The sequence below is a fragment of the Urocitellus parryii genome, unplaced genomic scaffold (genome assembly GCF_045843805.1).
Source record: "Urocitellus parryii isolate mUroPar1 unplaced genomic scaffold, mUroPar1.hap1 Scaffold_48, whole genome shotgun sequence".
NCBI lineage: Eukaryota > Metazoa > Chordata > Mammalia > Rodentia > Sciuridae > Urocitellus > Urocitellus parryii.
Genome location: NW_027554049.1, coordinates 2,168,953 through 2,189,622, shown reverse-complemented (window position 1 = coordinate 2,189,622; position 20,670 = coordinate 2,168,953). Strand labels below are relative to the sequence as shown.

The 20,670-nt window shown below is 37.7% G+C and overlaps 1 protein-coding gene across 1 annotated transcript in view; it reads left to right on the top strand.

Annotated features, from left to right (window-relative positions):
• Positions 1–11,349: 11,349 nt before the first annotated feature.
• The window catches only part of LOC144252566 (dedicator of cytokinesis protein 8-like), a 98,386-nt gene continuing 89,065 nt past the window's right edge, over positions 11,350–20,670 (top strand). The window contains 2 exon segments of the mRNA XM_077794808.1: positions 11,350–11,492; positions 14,875–14,946. Coding sequence (XP_077650934.1) covers positions 11,365–11,492; positions 14,875–14,946 — 200 coding nt within the window. The 5' untranslated portion in view covers positions 11,350–11,364.

The following is a 20,670-nucleotide window of genomic DNA, read 5'->3' as shown; positions in this document are numbered from 1 at the left end:
ACATAATGATGTCATAAGACAATGTGGCCCTAGTTCCAAACAAATGACTGACAAACAAGTGCCCAGAAGTCAACCTGTTTGTAAACAGGGGTCACTGGCCTGTGGTCTGTGCCAGCTGGCCTAGGTAGATGATGTAGAACAACTCTCTAATATTTGTGGTTCCTGACTACCAGAGGCATTGGCTGAAGAGTCAGCAATGTCAGTATGGGTGATGCAAAGGATAGGAGCAGTTTGGAAAAAATACAGTCCTTAGGAATTACAAGTCACATTTAAAGTGCTTGCAGGGAGGTAGGAGGATTCCTAAAACAGTTCTCTGGGTTCTCTGGTACAGCAGGCAACCAACCCAACAGGTTCAGCTGCTTTAATGAGAATGTCTAGATCAAAATGGAAACCAGGGTTTAAAGGGTTTTAGTCAGAGATCAGACATCCTCATATAGAGCTAACCCCTCTGAATGGCAGGAGAGAAGGAATCAAATGCCCTGTATCTTTCACTTGGGACTCGAATTCTTCCTTTTGCAGTCAGTCCTGGGAAGTAGCCATAATTGCAGGCATCCTGGCCCCTGAGAACTTCTCAAGGGTATATATTATCAGACAAAACTACAATGTCCAAGGGTAATTTAAGACAATTCTCACTATTACCCAGCCAAGACATATTTTATAACATGATATCAGAGATTGTGCCTATAATTATCATGATTTTTATAAAATGATCACTTCATTTAGATTTTTCTATTTTAATTCAAGGTATTCTTCAGCAGAAATAAGGAAACAGTTTACCCTCCCACCAAACCTTGGCCAGTACCATCGACAGAGCATAAGTACATCTGGCTTTCCCTCTCTTCAACTAGTAAGTATGGGTTCCAGGTTTACTTAGCAAATGGTCAAGTGCATAAGTGTCCAGCCTATGTGTTTGCTTCCTGATTGGCTTTAGGTCTTCTCACTGCCACATGACATTCTCCATCCACCAGTTCATAAAGCTGCCTGCTTTTTTTTTTTTTTGTACCAGGGATTGAATCCAGGAGCACTTAACCACTGAGCCACATCCCCAATCCCCAGCCCTTTTTGTGTTTTATTTTGAGACAGAACCTTGCTAAGTTACTAACTGCTCATTAAGTTGTTGAGGGTGGCTTTGAACCTGCAATGCTATTGCCTCAGCCTCCCAAGCCCTGGGATTACAGGCATGTGCCGCTACGCCCGGCTCTGTCTGCTTTTGACATAATATTCCTCTCTCCCTGGGCCAATCGGGGCTTAGAGGGTAAATAGGACCCAGTGGGACTCTGATTCTGACACCTCTCAACTTAGAGGGCTTCCAGGCTACTCAGTTTCACCCAAATGGTAGTTCGTATTTGATCTAACCTGGAAACTTAACCATCATTAGTAGAATGCTTTTGATGGGAAAAAAAAATCTATTCAAAAATCTGAAAATTTCAGCCCAAGTAAAAAAAAATCTTTGTTTTATAAAATCATTTTCTTGGAAGTATAATTTACATACAATAAAAATTGTCCATTCTAGGTGTAAAATTTGATAAAATTGGTTAATTTATAGTCATTTAACCTCTACTTAAATCATGCCCATTCAGTCTCCTCTCTCAGCCCCCAGCCCCCAGCCCCCAGAGCCCTTAATGAAGCAACCACTGATCTGCCTCTGTGGTTCTAATGTTGCCTTACCTAGAATTTCATACAGTTAAAATCATACAGTATGTACAAAGCTTTATTTTTAAAACACATTCCCCCTTTCTAGTCGAAGATGATCTACATTTTTATATTCACACCAATTGTTGAGTATATAGATATATACATATAGATATATAAAATATTATTTGAGGACTAAAAGCCAGATATGTGCCAGGTGAGACACATCTGACTTAAATGAGATGGTTCCTAAAACCAGATTTAGACATTCACTTCCTTTGTGAGAGGTCTCCAGACCTCTCTACATTCACTTCCTCACACAGAGCACAGCAGCTCTTTCTGGCTGGTTCTAGTGGTTATCTTGAGGAGGTTAGGTTATTTTTTGTTTCTACTTATTACTTCAAAACCACTTCTGCTCTTAGAAATTTTGTAACCTTCCACTGCATTTCCTGTAGCCGCCATTTTGTCTCCCGTAACAATTTACATGCCGTGTAACTGTGTGTCCTTAAAGGTATGTTTTATTGGAGCGATTTGTGGTTATTTCAGAAGGGTAATTTGTGTGTTGATTCATTAATGAAATAGTGGTACTAAATATATATATATAGCGTCTTTTACTGTCAGAGGTAACTTGCGATGACATTTCTTTAAAAAAAATCTATTTAGGACCTCAGTGGCTTGCTAAACTACCCCTTTTATTTGTACTTTTCAGCTCTGTTTCAAAATTTAAGATTACAATAAATGCACATCAAGCATACACTGTCCAAGTGCATGTTAAGTGAACTTTGTAGCTAAATTCCATGTGCTTCTTGGTTTAATTGGTGCTAACGTATATTTAATTAAAACCCCCTTCCCAATTTTAAAGATTTGTGAGTCGGGTTGTATTCCAAACTGCAAAATTTAATGAAAAAGTGACTGAATACACTCTTAAATCTTAAACAATATAGGAAGCTTTGGCGCTTTGCCTTTTTGTAAATTGAGTCTGTGGCTTTCTGTACTAGCTGTTTTGGGAAATGGTATGAACATCACTATTAAGAGACTTTAAGGTAGTTATTTAACAAGCCTTAACCCCTTGTCTCCATGCCACTGTTAACTTCTATGCTGCAGCCTTAAATATTTGCAGGATGAATTTTTTAAAAAAATGTTAAGTTACAAGAAAAAAATTACTTAATATTTGCACATATTCTTTTAATAGTTTGCTGCATCAGACAGTTTTGACAAAAGTAAATTTTGATAATTACTTCAGTAGCTAGGAATTTTACACGTGGCTTAGCTACCTATTTTTTAAGAGAAGATCTTAAGAAAGTAGTAAAAATAAGCAAGATGGTAAAACTATTCAAGAAGCATGTGTTTCTATAGTTGTCATCATTTGATCCTGGTTCTGTTTATACATGAATATTCCTTAAACTATATTGAAATATGTTGTTCCTGGTTATTCCAATTAAGTTTTATAAGTCTCTTTGCCCAACTGTCTAGCACAGTCCATATATATATATATATATATATATATATATAGTCTGCTTAGGATAGCCCATCTCCTATGTTCACCTGCTATCGTGTTGTAATGTGAGAGTACAGTGGTTGTAGTTTTCCTCAAATCATCTTCTAGAGTGAAAGTTCCCAGAAGAAATTATCAACTTACATGGTGTTTCCTTTTACCTTAAAAACTAATTTTTTCATAGAAATATAATGTCGTATTTCAGCATAATTCATTTGTTTCAAGGCAAAGGAAGGGTTTATCATTTAAATACTCCTCCTGCAGCAGCTTCAGAAAAAATGTTCTTAAACCAGAGGCTGTAAACTATTTATTGTATTATTTTGGCCAAATGAATAACAAGATCAAGTACATTTGACCTTTGTTGGTCTTACCTTTATCTAACCACCATTTCAGCAACCTCTATGCTGATATAAATAGTTGTTTGATTTTTTTAAATATTTAATCAAAGTCAGGTTATTTAAAACTCAATCAATGACAAGTCTGTTGATGGTGTGGTACAGTTTTGCAAGAGTGAAGAGTTTGGTGTCAAGACAGTCCTGGAGTGAAAGGATTATTGCCACTTCTTTGTTATATGATTTTGGACAGGTTACTTAACTTATCTGAAGGTTTTGTATTCCTCTTTTGCTAAATTGGCATACTAATGCTGCCTACAAGAGGGTCAATATAGACTCTGAGTAAATAGTGACTAATATTGCTGTCTTATATATTTGGCACTATAGAGGCACTGTGGAAGAATTAAAAGAAATATGTAGGAAATGGTTTCAGCTCTGAAGGGCTTTTTGATATCGTTCGGGGGACAGGTTATATACAGATTCCATACTGGCTTCAAATGTGAAATATTTGCAAAGACATTCAGAAGAGAAATATTCACCATGTGAGAGGAGGCAAAGGCTTGATGGAGAAGGCTGAGACAACCTGGACCTTTAGAAGCTTTAGTGGCTTCTCTGCCACTGGATGGTTAAATCAGAATTTCAGGGAGAGGGGACAAAATATTAGTGTCTTAACATTCCCTGGGGACTTTGGCATGGGGCCATGGTTGAAAATCATTTAAAGATTCTCAGGTTGGGCATGGTGGTGAACACCTATAATCCTGGCCACTTGGGAGCCTGAGGCAGGAGGGTCACAAGTTCAGGGACAGCCTCAGTAACTTATCGAGGTCCTAAGCAACTGAGAGAGAATTTGTCTCAGAAAATAAAAAGGGCTGCAGATATCACTCAATGGTAGAGCTTTAATCCCCAGTACCCCTCTCTCACACAAAATATTCTCAGTAGATAGAAATATTTTAAAAACAAGGGAAAGAACATACAGAAAGGTAACATTTCTTTTGTTGTTTGGTATTCTCTGAATTGCAGGATGTGTGGTAAGGAAGATCACTTGCTAACCCTGTAGATACATTGTATAGAAATATACTGGCTTCTGTTATGTATCTGATAAATGAGAGAAAGGTTGTAAGTTTGATGTTGTTTTTTCTTTCTACTTTATTGTATTTTTGCTTTTAACTCTTATTGTATGCATTAACTGTGATGATTTTGTGTATATATATTTTCAAAGTGGATAAAATATTTTAAAATTTGGCATTTTTAATATGAAGAAGATCAATCATTTAGAGTTGTTTTTTTAGACATGATGATAAACTTGCCCTGGGTCTAACTGAGTCCTTTGTGACCAGGGCCAGAGAGAGAGCAGCTCTGACCAATAATAAACATCCCTAGATACAAACTCACCCATTGACGTTGGCATTCTCTGTTGCCACAGCAACGAACACAGGTTGATCAGAGACCCTCTGCTGCCAGTTATTTATGAAAGCACACAGCTCTATATTTGATGCTCCTGATAAAATGAATCTGTAAAATATGAAAACTATTTTCTGATTATTGGAAGTAGAAAGGGGAGTGAGACATCCAAGAGGAGGAAGGGTTGGGACCTATCCCTTAAGGTATTAAGGAAGATTTGAGGCACTGTGTGTGGCTAATAACTGTAAGCTACATTTTTTTATGGAGGAAAAAAATGCTATTTTAAAAAAATAAGAATAGAAATGTTTTGTTTTGAAATAGAATAAATCAGCAGGACTATAATGGCTCTGCATGAAAAGATAGAAAAGCCACATGCTGGATATGTACCAAAATACCATGGTTACGTGTTTTCGTATCTAATATTTACATTTGAAAAAACAGTTTCGTACCTTGCAAGTATTTGGTTTTGCTCTGGCATTGACTTCTGTGAAATACAGCAACCTTTTTCTAAGGATGGTAAATGGTGAATCACTTGATCAACATGGTCCTCTTTGATTCTTCTGAGTCTATTGTTCTTTTACTTCATCTTTCAAGGACTTGTGGTGTTCTTAAGTTTCATTGATTGCACTGGAAGGACATGATGGAAAAGGAAGATCTGAATATGGTCTCATGCACATTCACAGTGGGAGATAAAATGAAAGAGTGGCAGGCATCTTGCATGTAGATAGGCATTTCATTATTGTCATTGTAAAATAAGGGAATCAAATCAGACTTGTTAAAAAATAAATTGAAGCCCATGATGGCATGTTCGCATCTTCAATGGCATCAATGGAGGCAGAAAAACATACTTTGAAATCACTGAAACTCAAAAAACCTTACCTCCTTCACCTCTGTTTACTGAAAGATGGTAGAGCTGAGGGCTGTCTTTTTCATTCATTTATTAATTCCAGAAATATTTGTTGGTTCTCATTTTGTGGCAGAAGCTGTTCTAGGAGCTGAGGATACAATAGTTAATAGAGAAAAGGGCAACTTACATTTTATAATGGGAGATGGGCATCAATAGGTAAATATACACTGTGCAGGAGCCAAAAGGACTCTGCAGAATGAAACAGAAAGGGAATGGTGACACAGTAGAGTTGCTAGTTTAGATTGGTGACCTGTGAATGGCTGCATGTGGAAAGAAGATACTGGAACAGAACTGGAAATGAACTTGGCAGATCTCCAAAGGAAGGGTATTTCAGTTAGAAGGAATGGCATGTGCAAAATCCCCAGGGCAAAGAGTGGGGCACGCTACAGAAACAGCAAGGAAGCAGGGTGTGGCCTGAGCTGAGCGGGTAGCAGGAGATGAGATCTGAGATTGGAGAGAGAGCAGGGATGGGTTGGAGGCCTCCTCCGATGAAGACAGGAAGCCACTGGAAGCATTGAATACAGACCCAGAACCATTTGACTTTTTATGAGAATCATTTACACAGTTCTTATAAGGATCACTCTGTTTGGAAATAAGACTAGTGAGAAGAAGAAAGATTGGGATAAGTCACTGTGACAAAGGAAAGCAACAGATCTGCTTGGAACAAGATAGAGACAGCAGAGAATGTGAGAAGCAGTTGGAGTCTAAATATATTTCAGAAGAAACATGGAGAGGATTTCCTGATGAATTTTATGTGGAGTCTCAGAGGAAGAGAAAAATCAACATAGATTCAAAAGTCACTGGCATAGGCAACCAGTGGAGTGGAATTACCACTTGGTGATATGCAGAGGCTTGAAGGTGTGGGAAGAGCAGGTTGTCAGAAAAATTAAGCATTAGTTTTGAATTCATGATGTTTGAGAGGTCAATTAGATAACCATGTGGTGACATTGAGGTGGAATTGGAAATGTCAGCCTGGATTTCCTGGCAGAAGTTGAAGCTGCAGATATAAATTAATAATTTTTTAAAAGATAGTATTTAAAGCCTTGGGAGTCTGTAAGCATACCTGGGAGTGAATGCAGATTAAGAAGCAATGTTTTAGGACTGCATCAGTGCCCTATGAGATGGTGGGTACCCTTCATGTAGTAACCAGTCATTCCAATTTGCCCCGACTGAGGAGTTTCCTGGCACATGGCACTTGCAGTGACTGGAACACATGGGACTTGTCCTCCATGAAGAAAGTGTTTCAAGAGGGAGGGCATGGGCAGCTGTGTCCAATGCTGCTGATAAACCAGGACTGTGCAAAGACTATGGAATTCAGCAGCATGGAAGGCTTGGGTGACTTTAGCCAGACTTGTCTATTGTGAATAGCCAAGTAGATATGAAGACCACCCTCCATGGGGGTAAATACATTTGAGGACCCAAGGCCCATCCACTGGAGACATGGAGCCTTTTCCCCTGTCTCATCCAGAGGGATGTGAAGCCTCCCCAGCACTGTGACAAAGCAGTCAGGTCCGTCATGACTATGTGTGTGATTGGGTCAAGTCATTTAACCTCCCTGTTTTCAATACTTGCTAACTATTCCTCAGATTTGTCATTTAAACCAGCTATCAACCTGCTATCTGTATACTACATATAACAAATGGTACACACTGTGTGATAACTCGAGGTATAAAAGTAACATTATTGAAATTGCTTTGGATCACAGCATTTAAACTAGTCTTTGGTTTTCTGTTGACTAGGAAGACACATAGCTTAAAGCAGAGGAAACAAAACAGTTTTACTTTATGCTTGGCTTTATGCTTCTAAGAGCTGAAGTTCTTTCTTGGACTGATCTGAGAACGTCTCCCACTTGCTATCCTGCCTGATTCCCACACTGCACATCCTACTGTGATTCTTGAATTCTTGAATTCTCTTCAATATTTGTATATTTATATTCACAAGTATGTGTACACTGCTCGCCTGATGATAAAACCTACTCTTGAGATTAAAACAGCAGCTAGTCCAGAGAGCAGAAATCTTTTCTGGTGAACAACTGCTTAAAGATCTAGTTGAGAGTAGTGGGGGTCTCCATCTATTTGCCAATAGCAAGTCTAGTTCATATCACATTTGGAATGACCAATTTCTTCCTTGTTGGTTTCAGTATGGAAAGTGTAGGGGAGATAAATTACTAAAGGCCAACTCATGTAGTGTGGTGCTGGAAGTCCTGTCAGTGATAATTCTGTCATTACTATTGATGTTTAGTCTGTTTCATCTTGGAATATAGTAGACCTCAAGAGTTAATGACTATCTTGTGTATATTGTGCTTGGCACATTGCCACACAATTAGTGCTCAACGATGATACTGTGATCTTTATCAGTTCCCCCAAAGGTAGTGTTATTTATTCGGGAAAAGATTGAAAATGTCATCATTGCACTGTTGATTGGAATGCAGCTCCCTGGAAGCAGCCACCTGTTCTCTGCATCCTAAGGCCCAACTCAGTGACTTACACTCAGTAGATGCTCAGCAAATAATTCTTGAAGGAGGGAGTTGGACATCCTTTGCTCCTAGTCCTTGGACAATGTGTCCTGTAGGTAAAAAATGCTGCTATTGGCCTGTTTCCCCCCCCCATTATTTGTAGCTTTGATTTTCAAGAATGTTCAATTATCATACCTTGACTGGAACTGAACTTTCTTCTCTATGACAAGTGTTATTTCTTCATGAGGCTTCTATTTATTAATTATATAGTGCTCTTGTCATCATGCTCAAAGTCTTTTTTTGAGGGGGGGCATGGAGATTGAACTTAGGGAGGCTTTAACACTGAGCTACATCCCAAGTCCTTTTCATGTTTTTTTTTTTTTTTTGTTTTGGAACAGGTTCTCATTAAGTTGCTGAAGCCAACTTGTGATCCTCCTGCCTCAGCCTCCCTAGACACTAGGATTATAGGCATGAGCCACGGTGCTCTCTTTCCCTGCCTTTTTTAAGTTTATATTTCCTGTGCTTCTGCTTGAGTCATTAATACATTAATTATTATATTTATTTATTTGTTTACTATTATTTACTGTTATTATTATTATTTATTATTATTTTTTTGAGCAGTCAATACCATGAGAGATTCAGAGCAGAATATGTGGGTAGAGGGTAAATTTTTTTACTCACTTCCAAACATACTTATTATTGCCTTGTTTAATTATCTCAGAAAACACAGATTCCCTGAAAGGCCTGTAAAAGAAAACTATCAAAATTACAGTGATGAAGAACATAAGACTGGGGCTGGGATTGTGGCTCAGTGGTAGAGTGCTTGCCTAGCATGCATGAGGCACTGGGTTCGATCCTCAACACCACGTAAATGTAAAACAAAGATATTGTGTCCACCTAAAACAAAAAATAAATATTAAAATTTTTTTAAAAAAAGAACATGAGACTACCTAGACTAGAATCCAGAAGGAATTACACTGATACTTCCTAACTGTATCATCAAGGACATGTTGTTAAATATCTAGCCCTTCATTTCATCCTCTGTAAAATGAGGATAATAAGATTGCATGCTTCATCGGGTTCTAGTAAGGATTGAATGAGATGATGTTTGTAAGACCTATTCCAATTTCTTGGCATGTAGTGCTCAATAATTATTAGTCCATAATTATCAGGGCATAAACTTTACAGTAATTAGTTTAGATATTCAAAAAATGTAATTTTCATAATTTCCTATAGATCTCATTTCAATCCCTAACTAAGCACTCTGTTCTGTGTGGCTGATTGGGAAAAGGGAAATGAGAGTCTACCTTCTTGATTGGGGTCAATCTTATGTGGGAGTGTGTGGTAGGTTTGTTCTGTGCATAGATGAAGCCCATTGTTCCCTCTGGCAGAGTTCAACAGTGCTCCCTTGCAAATTTGGTCCACACCTGGTTCACTCAGAGGTTGGTGACTAGCTCTTTAGTCCTGCTGGTCCCTGGTGCTTCCTTTCAAGGTCCCCTTGTGAGGACAGCAGTCTTCTCAGCTGACCTCAGGTCACAGTTAGAACCACGGGAGACTTGTCTGCCCCTCTCATCCTACCTGTAATGAGCTAGGGTTTTGCGCCACTCTCCACTACTAGGGTTCACCCTGTCACCTTCTCCTCTGCATCCAGATGGGAAGTAGAGTGCATTTTGCCCAATTCACAGCTTCATCCCCACTTTCAACATAAGTCATTCACCAGGGACAACAAGGATGGGGAGGGGACGGGGCAACCACATTTACATTTTCTCCTTTTACTTCCTTTTGCCTCTTTGTTCATTTTCTCCAACATGACACCCTTTGTGGTGTGGGGCTTTAAGAGGATGAAAAACTGGTTTTGTTAGCTTTTCTTCAGAGCTGCCCTTGGATTGCATCAGGGTTGTACAAGTCAAGATCACAGTAGGACAAGTCAAGAATCCGAGGCATTTACTTTTTTGGCCCATTGCAGGTAGAGGTCAAGGAAAATAGCACCCCTGCAGGCTCATGCCTCCACATGGTCAGCCAGAAATGAGCTGTCCACAGAGCTGTCATTATTATTATTGTTGTTATACAAATGTACTTGATGTGATTCTTTTACTTCCTTCAGGTAGTGGTTCCGAAGTCTTTGGATTTCATGGACAAAAAAACATGCTTTGTTTATTGGAAGACTGACAAAGTATTGCCAAACTTTAATTTTATCAATGAAAGAAAATATATTATTTTTAAGTTACCTTCTCTCCCAGCAAATCATTTATTTATTTCTTTTTTCTTTTTGGCGCTGTTGGGCTTCAAACTCATACCTCACGTGTGCTAAGGCAAGTGCCCTTCCTCTGATCTACATCTCCAGCCCCTCTCTTCCCTCCCTCTCCCACTATGGAAGTCCAAGATGAAGAACCAAAAACAATTCTTGCAAAGTGAGCAAATTTAGCCACAAGAAAACTCAGCAGGTTGCCCTGAGATTGCTCACATAGCTGTGGTCCAGTGAAAATTTCTTCCAGACAAGTGCCAGTCAGCCAAGCTGTGCTTGGAAGTCACTGCCTAGGAGGTGTTCAGCCACCAAGGCTGACTTACGATTAGCTGTGATGATGTATGAGCATTGGCTTTTGCAAACCAACATATAGGATAACTCAGGCCAAAGGAAACACTGTGCCTAAATATTTAGCCAAAGCAGGGCTATTTGCCTAAATTTCTGGAAAATTGCCTCCTTTCCCCACCTTGCTGAATTTGGGTAAACAAAACATGGCCTCAGAGAGCTTTTGCAGGAGAAATTATAAAAATTCTGCAAAGTCTTGTGATCTCATTTTGGATCTCCTCAGGATTCCTCATCAAGATGCAATTAAGCAGAGAAAAATTCTGCCTTGTGGTGTAATTTTAATTACTCATCGTGTTACGACTTGACTTTCCATTGCTGCATTTTTTTTTCCTTTCCATATCACTGCTGCTGTGTTTGACAGCTCCTTCAAAGAGTCACTTCATTTTAGGCTAAGAGCAGAGCACTAAGTTGAAAAGGAGGGTGAGGCAAACATCATCCACTGCCTCAGTCCTTTCCCCAGGAAACCGTGCAGGAACATTCTTTTTCTTTTCCTCGCCCCTCTAGCCTCAGTTTTATGACCCGGTGGAGTCTGTGGACTTCGAAGGACTTCTGATGATCCACCTGAACAGCCTGGATGTGGAGCTGGCGCAGGAGCTGGGAGACTTCACCGATGATCACTTGGACGTGGCATTCACACCAAAGGAATGTAGGACTTTGCAGCCCTCTTTGCCGGAAGAAGGGTAAATTGTTCCCCTAAAATGTAGATGGGATTGTGATTGTTGTGACTGTTGTTGGGAAGGATGGAGATTCCCTAATTCTGAACCTCTTTTAAAAATAATCATATTTACTCAACCCATTAAAATGTGCAGGAAGAAATAAGCTTCTATCACCTACTTAGAGAAGGTTTTTAATTGGTTTAGCCAGAGGCTTTGAAGAGCTGTGAGGGGACTACTACGCCAGTCCAAGGATGCAGTGGGACACAATGGAATGCTCCAGAAAGGTTAAGATTACAGATATGGAGCAGGACTGACTGTGGCCTGCTCAATGACCTTGGACTAGTTAGTTATCAATGTCTCCACGTGTAAAAAGTCACAATAATCATGGAAATGCCTCCATTCAGAAGCATCTTAATTGTTTCTACACAAGAGATTGGATAAACTTAGAAATATAAGTTCTACCCATATTTATTGAGTATCTACTAAGTGCTGGGTACCAGAATAAAACAATGAATAAGGCAGAAACCCTTCCTTTGCAGAAAGTTTTGTCAAGGGGAAAACCAATGGGGAAAGCACAGTAGAGTGAATATGTTAGCAACTGTTTGGGGTTGAGTTCCTAAACATAGAAAATAGCCCTTGTTATCAACAACTGTGGAATTCTATTGAAATGAAACTCCTCTTCCTTCCATAAAGTGAACTTCACAGTCTCTGGAGGTTTAGGGTGAAATTTTATCTGTATTCATTTTTAAAATTCAAACTTAAATTCACATCCTGGACACTTTCCACCTTCACATTTTCCTCAAAATGTCCTAGAAAAGAGATCATAAAACACAGTTCCTGCCCTCGTGACTGAGATATTTCAGTTCTAATTTGCATTTTATTTAATCACAGTTACATAAGGTTGGATGACAGTGATGTGGTATATTAGGTCTTCTCATTTTCTTGTTCAGACAATTCTCATTCTGACAGAAGAGCCGCCCATCTACGCAGCTAATGTTTTTAAGGTTTTCCCCTTGACAAAACTTTCTGCAAATATTCCCTAATGTTTTGGGAATATTCACTTCCCACTAAACCAATAGCATTAGCATCCTTGGGAAACATTCCCCCTTTGTTAGTCCAATTATTCAGATGTGGCTTTAATATAATATTGCATATTATCTTCACATTTGGTAGAGAATCATTTAATTTTATTTCTTTGTGTAAACTTTATCTTATTTCCAAACTTGGTCTGAATCTTGGAACAACCTGTTTAAAATACTTAAAACAAATTTAGAAGAAGGAGTTTTTTTTTAATATGTTAGAAAAGGGCTGGGGTTGTAGCTCAGTGGTTGAGCACTTGCCTCACATGCATGAGGCACTGGGTTCAATCTGCAGCACCACATAAAATAAGTAAGCAAGTAAAATAAAGATATTGTGTCCATCTACAAAAAAAAAGTTTTTTTAAAAAATATGATGGACAAGGCAACTTTTCCCTACCATGATTTTTAAAGGATTTTTCTTTATTTTTAGTTGTAGATGGACACAATACCTTTATTTATTTACTTACTTATTATTTTTATGTGGTTCTGAGGATCAAACCCAGTGCCTCATACATACTAGGCAAGCACTCTACCACTGAACTACAGCCCCAGCCCCTGGCAGATTTTTTAAGTATACTATTGCCTTGTCACTAGAATTTACAGCTAGCATGTTATCTATCTAATGTCTTCAAAACAACCTCTAGTATTTCAATTTTTTCCAAAGTCTTCTGAATAAGCAAACCAAGAGAAGGCCTACCTAGAACTATATGTTGAGCTCTGATAGCTTGCTAGTCGCAGCCTGGACTCTACAAGTGAGGCCCCATTACCACTGTGACTTGGAGGGAGAGCCTGTCACCTCATTCTTCTGAAAAATGAGAACAAAAGTAGTGCCTGCTTTGTGGAGCCGATTAGGAATTAGCTGAATTAATGCATGTAAAGTGAATGCATCAGCACCTAGTCCATAATAAACTTACATAAAGTATGAATTACCACATACAAAGTGGTAATTTGTTCTTACAATGTGCTGAACACTCTTCTAGGCACTTTGCACATGAATTTATTTAGTCCTCATCGCAATTCTCTACAGGAGGCACTCTTAGTATTAATGTCACCACTCCCAGGTGAGGAAACTGAGGCAGGAAAGGGTTGAGTGGCCAAGGTCACAGAACTAGTAAGGGTTGAAGCTGGGATTTGGACAATCAGGACCCAGAAATCAACTGTCTAACTGCAGTATTTCATCTCATACTGACAGCAAGTCCATGGGTTCTGTTCTTATCTCCACTTCATAACAAATATATATATATATATATATATATATATATATATATATATATATATATATATATATATATACACACACACACACACACACACACACACCACTAATATACCTGAGATAGATCAACTTAAAAAGAAAAAAGGTGTATTTTGGCTCAGAGTGTGGGAGATTTCAGTCTGTGGTCAATTGGCCCTGTGGCTTTGGTCCTTTGGTGGAACTGCACATCATGGCAAGAGAAGGTGGCAGAGGAGGTCCATTCACATTATAGCTACGTGCAAAGCACAGAGAGGGCCAGACTGGCACCCCACAATCCCCTTTGAGGACATGTCCCCAGTGACCTAAGAGCTCCTATGACCTAAGAGCTCCTATGACCTAAGAGCTCCATGTCCTAAAAGTTTCACTGCTTCCCAATAACACCAACCTGCAGGCTACAACCTTGGTGTGTAGGCCTTAGGGGGACATTCGAGGTCAAAACTGCAGCCTCTTCTCTTTACAAATGAGAAAATTATGACCTGTACAGTTTACACTTATCTATCTCTGGTATTAACGCCTTTGTGACAACAGCAGAAAGCTTTGCTACTACTGTTATTTCTGATTTCAAGACTTTGAAACACATGTAGAGTATTTCTCAAGGCACACTTCAAGCACACATGACAGGCACCATCCAAGACTAAAGTTGGTGTCTGCAACCTTATCAGAGCCCAAGACAGCTCTCTTGGCCTTCTAAAAGGAAAATACACAAATTTGAACAAAAGGACACAGAAGCAAAAATTTACCCTGTTATTATAAATACTTATTTTTCAGGTTTTGTATTTGATTATCGCTAGTTCTACCCATTTGTGTTGTAATGCCTTCAGGGATGAGTGTAGATACCAATTCTCTATAATAAAGGAAACCCAAAAAATATAAAATGCCAACATATTTGCCTCATTAAAATAAAAATATTGCCTCGGGATTACTTCAGACAGTCAAAATGAATGGGCGAGAACATCCTTAGCATTCTCATGGATATAAATTTGAAATCATGTTGTGGCCTTTGGCTATGATAAGAGATTGCTTTGTGGGTTTTATCCAGTATATATTCTTGTCTCATTTTCTACCTTATTAGGGTTGAACTGGACCCTCATGTCAGGGATTGTGTTCAGACATATACCCGGGAATGGCTGATTGTAAACCACAAGTAAGTTACTTTTCTCCCTCTTTATATATGTTAATTTTATATTGTTAGCCTTTTCTTGATTTTTTTCTAAAGGAATAGATTTTTTGGAACAATTTTAGGTTTACAAGAAAACTGAGCAGAAAGTCCTGACAGTCCTTATATTCTCCCTTCTAATCCCCCCACCACTTAATTTCCCCTATTATTAACATCTTGTATCAGTGATACATTTGCTATGCCCTCTGAGCCAGTGTTGATGTGTTATTGTTAACTTGAAGTTTACGTTACTGTTTAGTTGTTGTTGCTGCATTTGTTTGTTTGCAGTGCTGGGGACTGAACCTAGGGCTTTGCATGTGCTAAGCAAGGGCACTATTACTGAGCTACATACATTTATGGCCCCAAGTTTCTTTTTTTTTTTTTTTCTGAACATTCTATGGGTTTTGATAAATGTATAATGACACATAATGTGCCTTGCAAAATCACACAGAATGGCTTCACTTCCCTAAAAATCCCTCGTGTTCTACCTTTGATTGCTCCTCCCTTCTTATCATCACCTCTCTTTTTTATTGTCTCTGTCATTTCATCTCATTCCTTCATGTTTCCTTCCTTCCTTCCTTCCTCAGTGTGAGCGATCAAACTCAGGGTCTTGCACATGCTAGGCAAGGAGCCTACCACTGAACTACACCCCCCAGACATCTATATCTCTTCATGACTTAATAGTTCATTGCTTTTTATTGCTGAAAAATCTTGCATTTTATGGATGCATCACAGTTTGTTAATCTACTCATTTATCAAGAAAATTACATTTTAAGCATAAAAAATAGAGCCTTTTAACCAGGGGTGGTGGGTCCCTGTGATCTTATATACTCAAGAAGGTGAAGTAGGAAGATCACCCATGTCAGGAGTTTAAGGCCACCTTGGGCAATATAGCAACCCTTGTCTCAAAAAAAATTTAAAAAAAGATTTCTGGTTTTATTTCTATTCTGATGAGTTCATGGGGGGGGGAGTAAATGAATTAAAACTTGACCTTGGATTCAAAAGTATTATTAAAATTTGTGATCCAGACATAAATTACTTGCAAACTCTCCTGTCAAAAGGGTCTTTCTCTCATGGATTATTCAAATGCTTTGTGACATTGTCCTGAACTTTTTATTTCCATACTGCTGAGCTGGACCACACTCTCATGAGAAACATCAAAGCACACTGAAATTCTCAATCTTTGTGTGTGTGTATGTGTGTGTGTGTAAGTGGGACGGGGACAGAGGGGCCCACTCCACTAGAGACAGATCATAAAACCTTGGACAAGACATAAGAATCTTGAAATTTGATGGCCTCACCTTTACTGTACCCCAGTAAAAGTTACTGTTCTGTGAGATAAATGATGAAGGATTTGGGGGGTTGGTCTTCTTCCAGCTCCTGGAAGTGTGTCATTGAATTTGTGCTGATGGTTTTTGAAATAATGTCAGTGTGAGGACTATTTCCAACAGCCAAGGAAGAGAAAGCATGGCCTATAAAAAATAATGAAGAGAAAGTTAGAACCAAATCCATTCTGTGTTCTAATGCAAGTGGAAAAGTAAGTTTTCCAGGCAGTCCAATAAGATTATACTTTGCTGGTAATAAATAGAAAATTTCAGAACAAGTTGTTCTCATTCTTTTAGATGTTATAATTAGAGATACTTTCTGGATATTAAAGTTCTAAAAAAATCTAAGAAGGAACAGTAAATAGAATAGGTCCATTTTACTAAATTTGGTTTTCAGATTTATTTTCTATTTGAGACACTGTACTTTTTCTACTCATGACCATTCAAGCTCCTTGAAATATTTTTTTCTATTTCCCACAAATGTAAAATAAAAAAGAAACTCTTCTTATAATACTTACTGAAGAAATTTTAGAAATTATAGGGAAACAAAACAAAAAAAAACTCAATTTGATTATTATAGATGATTACCTCTGACAATTGTGATTATCCAATGAGTCACATTTCATTATAGTATATGTTATATAAAAACTAAATCAGATTACAATACTGTTTTATAGCATCCATTTTCAGTTTTCATGGTAAATGGCAATTATCTCTTTACTAATTAAATATTCTTCTTCAACATGATCACTAGTGATTGGATAATAAATTTATACCAAAATTCACTTGACAGACTTTAATTGGTTTAGATGATTCCCTGTTTTTCATTTTTTATACTTAAAATGCAGCAACGTCCTTCTTCTAAAATTTTGTACAAATTTGTGATTTCCTTTTTCCTGTTGAAATAAATCTCTTAACAATTTCGTTGTCCATAGGTATAGATATATTTAGGGTCTAGGGAATAATAGATCCAAGATTTTTAATAATATATGCATAAATCATGAAGAACATTGGATATTATCATTTATTATTATTTCCATTTTTTTTGTAAAAAAGCCTGTCCTTTATTTGTATTTTCTTTCATTATTAGATTGAGCATATTTTTCCCACATGTTTATGGGCAACTTGTAAGTTTTCTTCAATGCTCTTCTTATTCATGAAATTTATTTAACTCTTTACATAAACTATTTAGTCTTATCTAACTTTAGAAGAACTTTTATTTGTAGAGATCTTAACCATTTGCCTATCAAATATTAAAAGCTTCTTTCCTGGTATGCCTTTGTCTTATAACTCTTAAGATTTAGAATTATTTATGAAATTAAATCTATATTGATATTTTCCCTTATGATTTTTATTTTGGCATTATATTTAAAATTTAACTCATAACCCTAATATTTTGTAGGATTTGGGGATTAAAGCATTAATCCAGACCACTACCCATGGTAGTTTCTTCATTTGTTTTTAATCTCTTCTGCAGAATCAATGATTATTTATACATTTATTTCTTAAAGTTCTGAAATCTTTGTGTCTCATAAAGCAAAATCTGTTTTAACCTTGTGTTTGGCAACATACTGGAGATGGAGATTACCATTGGCCTGGTTCTTTCCACAGTTGTGTAATGGGCCGATTCTGTTCTCAGAAATCAGCAAGCAGACAGGTAAAAGCACACAGCTCCAAAATTTATTGTCAGTTCCTGGTTCATTTTAGCTAGCATTTTATTGAGGAGGCATCTTTTTATATCCTATTTGATTCTCTGGTACTCAGAATCTGACACTCTGAACATAAAAACCACAATTCCTGGCACATACTCCTATCAGCAGCATTCCATCTCTGTCCATAATACTTTACTTGTGGGGAGAATCTAGTACAATATTGCCGGACACCCTTCATCTCCCAGCCCATACACATTTTCATCTCAGTTCTTTTCTGAGTGTTTCTTTGTGGTTGTGATGATGATAAAAGGCACAGGGCAGAGAGAAGAAGGCTCTGACTCGTGTGAGTGCCTTCACAGGTAGCCACTGCAGAGGAAAGACAGTCCAGCTTTGTAGCTAGTGTAGACACTGACTGTTGAGGGGTCAGTAGGAAGGAAGGAATGCAGCACCTTCCAGTCTCTCTTCAGGGAACTTCCCTTTGGGGAGACACAGAATGGCACAGCCTTCTCTTTCCAGCTCCATCTGATCAATAGAGGTTCTTTCCAGATTTAGGCTTGAAGTTCTCACTAGTTTGGATGAGTTCTCATGTTTTCTGTATCTTCATAGGTAGTTCACTGGGAAGTCAGAAAGAATGCAATAGAGGCTGCTGTCCAGTTAGTTGTTAATTGGTAATTCATTAATTAGCTCTCCTTTGAACTTTTATTTTATGTGACAAATAACGCATGCTCATTTTGAAAGAAAATGAGTAATGTGGCGGTCTCCTGCCTCCCTCCCGGCCTGCTGCCTGCCCTTCCCCTTCCACTCACTCCTCACTGCCTGAAGTTCACAGTGAGCCTTCCAGATCTTCTTTTCATTGAAGGATATATGGCTGTCTATATTTTTATAAAAATATGTGTATATGTCTTTTTATAGATTACAAATGTTAATATTTTTCCAATAATATTTTTGACATAATTTTATGTCAGAGATTTATCTTCTTCTTTTGAAATTCTGCCTTGATTTCCTCCAAGGATGAAAGAATCTACCATAAGTTATATAATTTCTCTACTAATGGGCGTTGCAGTTATCTCCCCTTTCTCTGTGATAAATCATACTACAACAAGCATATATGCAATTTGCAGCTATACCTGGGTGTGAAATTATCTGAAAGCATAAATGGACGCAGTTCACCTAATATATTATATATGTATATATTATATTTGAATTTATTATATATATATTTGAATATTATATATTATTTTAATATATTACATATATTCAAATAAGTACTGCCAGATTCTTCTCCAGAAAAGTTGTGCTAATTCACTTCTTTACCAACTTGATGTGTGAAACTACCCTTTCTCTCTATATCCTTGTCAATGTTGGATGTCATTGATTAAAAGAAAATTTAAATTACTCCAATATTATTCTAGTTATAATTTTAAACTGAAAGCTATTACTACCTATTTTCTGAATACTGTTTCATGTCACTGAGTTTTTTTCACTATTATTCTAAACTCTCAATTAAATATACCCTCACAGATGACCTGAAGCTTCACTCTGTTATAGTTTGGACATGAAGTGCCTCCCAAAGACTTATATGTAGAAGACTTGGTCCTCATTGTAGCAAGTTCAGAAGTGGGGCTTTTAGGAAATAATTGGATCTTGAGGGTTCTGACCTCATCAGTGCATTGATCAGCTAGATGAATTAATAATTCAAATGGTCTATTGGGAGGTGATAGAACCTAGAAGGTGGGACCTAGTTGGAGGAAGTAGGTGACTAGGGGCATCCCCTGGATGGGTGTTTCTTATGATTCTAATATGCATTCTGGAAAAGGCAAAGTCATAGGACAAAAAACAGTTCAGTGGTTGCCAGGGTCTGGGATTGGGGAAAGGGAGTGAGTACAAGAAGGTGTGAGAGAATTTTGAGCAATTCTGGAACTGTTCAATGTCTTGATGGCAGTGGTGGTTACATAACTGGATGCATCTGTCAAAACTCACAGAACTTTCAAAAGAATGAATTACAATTGCACCTCAAAACAATGGACAGAAATATAAGACAGTGCCTGGCCTTAAGTAATTAGTCTTTAGATGTAAGGTCTATTATTTGTTATGGTTTATGATATTATTTTAGAGAATAATGGTTTCTCTGGAGTGGGAGTAAATTAATTCAAATCCTGGTCCACCACTTACTAGCTGTGTAACCCGAGGAAAATTAATTTCATTGTACTTCAATTTCCTCATCAGGATGACAGGAATTAGAATAATAACTGACTATAGGGTCTAGGGTATGATGCGGTGGTAGAGCTCCTGCCTAACATGTGTTCAGCCTGGTTTCAATCACCAAGACTGCTAAAAAATATATAAGAAGAAAGTTGTAAGTTTTTTGTTGTTTGCAATAAATGAGTTAACATATAAAAGTACTTAGAAGGGAGGCTGGGGATATAGCTCAGTTGATAGAGTGCTTGCCTCGCATGCATAAGTTCCTGGGTTTGATCCCCAGCACCCCAAAAGAAAAAAAATGTACTTAGAAGATTTCTTAGCATAAAATAATAATTCAACAGCTATTAGCTATTTGTGCTGTTATTAAATGGTAGTATGGAATTTGGCTTAATTACTCTTGCCCAAATGACAAATAAATTAAAATCAGACCAATGAGAAAGATGTTTTATGTCAAAAACAAGAGGACAGCTCAGTGTTGTGGACGATTTCTTTTATTTTGATGATCCAGGGTAGATTCCACATTATAGATACCA